At 42.6% G+C, this 7,575-nt stretch overlaps 1 protein-coding gene across 7 annotated transcripts in view; it reads left to right on the top strand.

The window, feature by feature from the left end:
• Positions 1–2,898: 2,898 nt before the first annotated feature.
• HCFC2 (host cell factor C2) overlaps positions 2,899–7,575 on the top strand; it is a 106,593-nt gene continuing 101,916 nt past the window's right edge. For 6 of the 7 annotated variants that reach the window (XR_003943341.1, XM_030214418.1, XM_030214417.1 and 3 more), the window contains exon 1: positions 2,899–3,062. Coding sequence is in view for 5 of the 7 variants with exons in the window: in XM_030214418.1 (XP_030070278.1) it covers positions 2,900–3,062 (163 nt within the window). In the remaining 2 variants the exon portion in view is untranslated. Of the gene's footprint in view, positions 3,063–4,251; positions 4,295–7,575 lie in introns of those variants that run through there. The other variant, XM_030214420.1, reaches the window with a different exon arrangement.

Here is a 7,575-nt window from a genome sequence, read left to right as displayed (position 1 = left end):
GCCGGAACTGGATACCAGCAGGATACCCAAAGGGACTAGAACACACAGGGAGGCTAGGCAGAATACTAGACTAGGACTCTCAGACAAGGGACAGAACTGAAAGCTACATGCTAATTTTATAACAATGCGCATAAATTTTAGGAATGCCCAAACCCATCCATGCTCCTTCCATGAACATGCCCTGTTTTCGGATCCATGCACTAGAATTTATAAGCACCTATTTATAGAATATGCCTAAAAAGATGCACATGTAAATTCTAACTATTGCCAATTAGTGCTGATAATTGCTTGCTCTTGCCCAGTTATTGGCACTGAGTGGCTTGTAGTTGCGTGCAAATTGGATAGACGTCCAAATTTGCGAGTGTAACTAAAAGCACCTTATATAGCATCCAGGGGTATGGTCCTTGTGGAAAAATGCGGGACAGGGTTCCCAAACTCCCCCAACAGGCTGTGTGCCTCCTTCAGTCTCAGACAGTCTCTACTCCTCTTCCTCCGCTCTCGATCTCAGTTGATAACACACTCATCCGCCCCTTCTCATCTGCCCACAACCTCGGAGTCATCTTCGACTTCTCCCTCTCTTTCTCTGCGCAAATCCAGCAGACAGCCAAGACCTGTCGCTTCTTCCTCTTTAACATCAGCAAAATTCGCCCCTTCCTCTCTGAGCACACCACCCGAACTCTCATCCACGCTCTCATTACCTCTCGCCTTGTCTACTGCAACCTACTCCTCACTGGCCTCCCACTTAACCACATATCCCCCCTTCAATCCGTTCAGAACTCTGCTGCACGTCTTATAGTCCGCCAGAACCGATATACTCATATCACCCCTCTCCTTAGGTCACTTCACTGGCTTCCGATCAGATACCGCATTCAGTTCAAGCTTCTCCTTCTTACCTACAAATGCACTCAGTATGCAGCCCCTCATTACCTCTCTACCCTCATCTCCCCTTACGTTCCCGCCCGAAACCTCCGCTCACAGGACAAATCCCTCCTCTCAGTACCCTTCTCCACGACTGCCAACTCCAGGCTCCGCCCATTCTGCCTCGCCTCACCCTATGCTTGGAATAAACTTCCTGAGCCCTTACGCCAAGCCCCCTCCCTACCCATCTTCAAATCCTTACTCAAAGGCCACCTCTTCAATGTTGCTTTCGGCACCTAACCTCTATACTTTTCAGGAAATCTAGACTGCCCCAATTTGATGACCCCTACTTGACTAACTGTATATTTGTCCTTTAGATTGTAAGCTCTTTGACCATGGACTGTCATTCTATGTTGAATTGTACAGCGCTGCGTAACCCTAGTAGCGCGTTAGAAATGTTAAATAGTAGAAGTAGTAGTAGACAGATGTGGGGTCTTCCGTGACATGAAGGCCCAGGGCCGTTGCCTTGTTTACACCTCCTCTCCCCCCCCCCCCCCCCCCGGGCCAGGCCAGCTCTGACATACAAGACTAGCCAGGGGTGTAGCCTGGCAGAAGTTCATTTTTGGACGGCCCTGGGGTAGACCACATGTTTTCTCTCATCCCTCCCCCCCGGCACCCCTGTAGCGGAGCAGGCACTGAGTATGCACGTGATGGGAGTGTTGGCAACCTGGCATCGGCAGCTGAAGTACACCACTGCCTTTTTTCTTTGCTACTCAGGTAGCATAGGAAGGGGCTTGGGCATCAGACCCCTTTCAGCTGGCATAGCTTGGGCATCCCTGGCAGCCATTCCACGGATGCCACTTCAGAACCTACAGTGAGGAGGAGGCCCAGGTGAGTCTGCAGGGATTCCTGGATTTATAAAAGTTTATCGACATGATAATTTTAAGATACTATAATACATATAAATGGTTAAAAGAAAAGGAAAGCCCTCAAAGTTCGAAATGCCTTATATGTTGATAAGGTGTGGCTGCCTTCAACAACCTTTCTTTAAACAAGAGTTCTTCATAGTACTCGAGTGTAAATTGCAGGTTTTGCTTCGAATGCATTCATAAATTGCTTCCCCCCTACCCTCGTCCTACCTCTGTTACCTGTCCACTGATATTCTTTGGTGTGATTACCTGATTATTTCTTGTAATTTGTAATTCCTACCCCTGTTATTAAAATTTAATAAAAAAATTTCTTTAAAAAAAAGTAAAACATGGAAAAGAAAATAAGATGATACCTTTTTTTATTGGACATAACTTAATACATTTCTTGATTAGCTTTCGAAGGTTGCCCTTCTTCGTCAGACCGGAAATCGAAGAAGGGCAACCTTCGAAAGCTAATCAAGAAATGTATTAAGTTATGTCCAATAAAAAAGGTATCATCTTATTTTCTTTTCCATGTTTTATTTTGTTTGATTTCTATTGATAACCTTAAGAGTGGACTAACACGGCTACCACACTCCTCTACTTAAAAAAAAAAGAAAAGGAAAGCTAAGAGGGAATTGGGATGATTAATACAAAATCCGACCTCACTGTACTCCGTTCTGTGCCTCGTCCATCGGAGTAGTTTGCCTGTTTACTTGCAGGGCCCCCCCACGTCCACCCAAAACTACCCTTGACCTCGTATGAAAGTGCTAACGTCATCACTGTCCCCCTCCTCCCCCCCCCCCAACTTGTCGTGTGACTGAAGACCCACGTCCGGCCGGCGTCCGCAGCGTCTTCAGCAGCTCCCCTCCACCCGTATCCATGGAGACCCGAATCCTCAGCTCCCCCCCACGCCCCACCCATGTCCATGGAGACCTGTGCTCAGTTCCCCTCCACCCGTATCCATGGAGACCCGAGTCCTCAGCTCCGCCCCCCACCCGTGTCCATGGAGACCCGAGTCCTCAGCTCCCCCTCCCATCCGTGTCCATGGAGACCCGAGTCCTTAGCTCCCACCTCTTGCGCCCCGTTGCATTATGGGAGCAGAGGCTGGCTTGCTCGGGGGGGGCGGGAAGATGGCGGCTCTCAGCCTGCTGAACTGGAGGCGGGTATTATCCTTCTCTGGTCCGGTGCCTCGCTCCCGCCATGGGCATCGTGCCGTGGCCATCCGCGAGCTGATGATCATCTTTGGGGGTGGTAACGAGGGTATTGCCGACGAGCTGCACGTGTACAATACAGGTAACGGGAGCTGGTGGTGGGCGGACAGGGCCGGCGCCGGGATTTCGGCAGCGCCTGAGCCGCCGGGGAGGAAGTGAAATTTCCTGCCTCGCTGCTGCAGGCTTCCGGTTTCGGGACTTATACGAGGGCTGGGGTTGCAGGGAGAAGGTTGCCGTTTATTATTTATTTTTTTTTGCAGTGCCACCGACGCTGCCAGGGCTTCATGCCAGCTTTTTATATAGGGTGGGTATGAAAGCTTCCTTAGTACCCACCGGGTGAGAGCAGTTTTCGGAGAGATATCTTCCCCAAAGGTGTTTTGATGCGTAAGGTTCCGGTTTCAGGAAGACTGGGAGCAAAACATACATGCATTGCCAGAGTAGGGGGGGGGGGGGGGGGGTGTAAGTTCAAAAGAGTCGGATGGTCAGAAGTTCATCCCTCTGACTTGGCTCTTTGCTGTAGCCTGTGTATGGTTCATGATAATTTATTGTCTAACTTTTAAAAGCAGACTGTAAGATCAGGCGTTCGTAATGGTCTGTTTGCTTCAGAGTAGCCACAAACACCCAAGTGTGTGCATCGTGCAAACTGTAACCACAAACCCCTCTTGACTGACACTGTTTATACTGAAATGAAGAATGTCGCTCAAAATTTTCCCCAGCCCCAGAGTCATACTTAATAAAGAAATACCTATAAGTGTAAGTAGTACAGTGAATTGGTGTTTCAAAGCTTTCATCAAAGTTTTAAAGCATAGTTATTGAATATATATATTTTTTATTCCATAGTTTTTTTTGTGGGAGTGGGTTAGCATTCTGTACTTGATGTGTTTCATTTATATATTTATTTATAACACTTATACCCCGCACTTTCCCACTCGCTAGCAGGTTCAATGCGGCTTACATAGTACACCAAGTTCACAAAGTGAATAGAATGAATACAGCTGTAATATAATGAATGAAGAGGTGGTCATTTGGATTTGGGTAGGTGAGAAGGGCAAGGGAGGAGGATGGTAGAAGTAGGGGAGAGGGAGGCTGGTGTATAATGGGATTATCAAGTTGTTTAGTATGGGAGAATGTGTAGGGAGGGGTTGGAAGAAGGATGTGCTGTAACATTGATTTTGTATTTCGGTATTGAATGTGTTTTAAATAATGTTTTTCTCTAAACTTGTGCAGTGCCTGAGAACCAGGGGAACTGGGTTTGATTCCCACTGCAGCTGCTTTGTGACTTTGGGCAAGTCACTTAACTCTCCATTGCCCCAGGTACAAAAAAATAATTACCTGTATATAACATATAAACCGCTTTGATTGTAACCACAGAAAAGCGGTATATCAAATCCCATCCCCTTTCCCTTGTCATGTTGCTTCTGTTGAAATTACAGCTTCCATTCAGGGTATCTTTCTGTTATTTCTGGTAGCATATGAATAGGGTGGAGACACCAGAGTTTACTATAATCTGTTCAAGATATAGTCAAATTGGTTTCTCCCATCTCATAATTAACTAGATTTAGTTCTTGTGTAAACATGTTGTAATGAATCCTAGGGGGCCACTACAACTACTTTGGGTTTGTCTGGAACCAAAAATAACTCGGAACAGCAATTTTCAGTCTCTTCTGGTCTGAAGACACAAGACCAATCCCCCCCACACCAGACAAATGGGTGCCAAAAAACCCCAGAAAACTAATGCTGATCCAGTGATGACGGAGATTCAATGAATCAAGGATATGCCTAAAATGCAGTTAGAAGTCACCAGAGAAGTTCAAAGGGAAATAGAGAGCATAAATAATAGATTAGACACTTCTCAATAGAAACTGGAAAATATTGTAAACAGAATTACATGCTTGGAATAAAAATCTGAGGTGATTCAGGCCAACTTAGAGGCCATTCGTTGACTGCAATTAGACATTGGAGATCTATAAAATCGTAGGCGAAGGATATTGGGAATACCAGAAGGAGCTGAGGGTAAGGACATGATCTCATTTCTATCTACAACACTTCCACAGTTATTTAATGTGACTTTTAAGGACTCATTTGAAATCAAAAGGGCCCACCAAGTGTCTTCGTATTTATCAAATACCGCTGCTCATCCATGCCCTATTGTGGCAAAACTTCTAAGATATCAACAGGTTTTACAAATCATTCAAACCTTTAAAGAAACAAAGCAAATTTTATTTCTGGGCTGTAAAGGTTTTGTGGTCCCAGACTTAGCAAAAAGTACGGCTGTAAAAAGAAAGGCCTTTTTGCAAATGTGCCCAACATTAAAAGCTATGGGAGCTAAATATGGCCTGTACTATCCTGCATGCATGAGGATTACATATGACAATAAAACGACAAACTATTTGAATCCTGAGAAATTGCAAGAATTTCTTGATAACAATAAAATGCAGTGACTCCACTTTAAATTTTGCTGCTAATATTTGATATTATTCTGCTTGTATTTGTGTGGTCTAACACAAAGCACACCACCACTTCAACTCTTTGAATTCTTGAGATTTTACTAATAATAAGTGGTCCACACATATTATGACCTCTCTTTCCAGTGTTCTCCTGTACACCGATTGGTATATGTGTGTGGAAGACCCCTTTTTTCAAATATTTTTAACTTAAACATACTGCCTTTATTATTGCATTTGTAAAATTTTGATGATACTGGAATAACCCTACCTAGAAGGACACAAAGTGCACAGATGTCGAGCATGTTCTTCATTGAATGTGCTCTCGAGCCCTTACTATTGGCTTTGAACTTCTCAAAACAGGTCTTTAAAGCTTCTTTTAAGCAACACATTATAGTTTATTCTCCCTCTGGGATTTGAACTTTAATTGACAGTCACAACAAGCGCCTTAGATGTCATTGGATGTTGTTTGACTTTTCAACATTTAGTCTCCCAAGACTAAACAGGCCTTTTCTATCTCGGATACAATAGGTGACTCCCACTCATAGTTTGATACACTCTTTATTGGCTTGACTTGTGTTTAAGCATTTCAGGACCTATTTTCCTTTGGTTCTACAGGCTGCTAACTCGTATTATCCTTTGGTTGACGTTTACACATAGTTATTACCTATGTGCCATTTTTTTCATTGATGTTTAAAGTCTATGTTTATGAAGGTCACTACTTCCATTCTAACAAATGTAACTTTTACTGGGTTTTGCCTGTCTTAAATGGTTAAGTTAAATATTGATGCTTCACCTCCTGCTAGTGCTGGCAATGCTACACTCTTATACCCATTTGTTTCTTCCTTTGTGAGGATGCTAGTTTGTTATAGAGTTTACTTTTTATTATTTTATGGTGCATAATCTTCAAATAATATCTCTGAATGTTAATGGCTTCAAAACCATCCAATTAAAAGGAAAAAGTATCTATATACCTAAAAGAAAATCCAGATACAATTTTTCTATGGGAAACACACTTAACACAAAAGGAATGTGTCAGTTACAAACCAAAATGGATTAATGACCATTTCTTCTCACCTGCAATAGGCAAAAAAGCTGGTGTCGATATTTTACTTAAGAAAAACCCAAGTTTTCATTTGCATAACCAAATTATAGACAATGAAGGCAGATGGTTGATCATAACGGGTTGCAATCAGAAATTAATGCTACTCAATAAATATGCACCTAATATAGATGACCCTAAATTCGGTTCTTCAACATATCTCCACTGATTATATTAGTTAGTGCTGGTGACTTCAATCTCCCCCAACACCATATATTGGATAAGCAATCCACTTGTTCTTCCAAACCTCAGTTCGGAAAAGCATTGTTAAATATGATTGACCTTCTAGATCTCTCTGACCCCTCATCATACTGAAATAAATTATACCTTTTATTCCCCACCGTATAATATATACACTAGAATTGACTTCTTTCTATTTCCAAAAAATTGACATTCAGTTTGATAGTGATATTCTTCCCATTATACTCACTGATCATGCTTCTGTTACTCTTATGCTTGACTTTAAAGATGTGGCTTCACGACATTCAAAGTGAAGACTTAATAATCTGTGGAGGAGCAGCCTAGTGGTTAGTGCAGTGGGCTTTGATCCTGGGGAACTGAGTTCGATCCCCACTGTAGTTCCTTGTGACTCCGGGCAAGTCACTTAACCCTCCATTGCCCCAGGTACAAATAAGTACCTGTATATACTATGTAAACCGCTTTGAATGTAGTTGCAAAAACCACAGAAAGGCGGTATATCAAGTCCAATTCCCTTCCCTTCTATTAACTGATACTGATTTTACTAAAAAGATAAAGAATTTTACTTCAGATTTCCTTCTCAATAACCCTATTGAGGAAAATGATCTGATTTTCTTATTTTGGGAAACCTATAAATTTGCACTTAGAAGTGAAATTATCAGTTTTTCAACTTGGAAACATAAGAGCATAAAAATGAAAAATCTTGAAAACCAAATTTCTGATTTAGAACAAATTCATAACTATCACCACTCCAGATATTTATATAAAACTACTTGAATCTAAATATCCATATAATAATCCTATGGGTGTCTACTGCTAAAAACACTAGCATGCCTTTGTAAACAGGGCCC

The sequence above is a fragment of the Microcaecilia unicolor genome, chromosome 9, assembly GCF_901765095.1.
Source record: "Microcaecilia unicolor chromosome 9, aMicUni1.1, whole genome shotgun sequence".
In the NCBI taxonomy this organism is placed as follows: Eukaryota; Metazoa; Chordata; class Amphibia; order Gymnophiona; family Siphonopidae; genus Microcaecilia; species Microcaecilia unicolor.
This window is presented reverse-complemented; position numbering and strand designations above follow the sequence as displayed.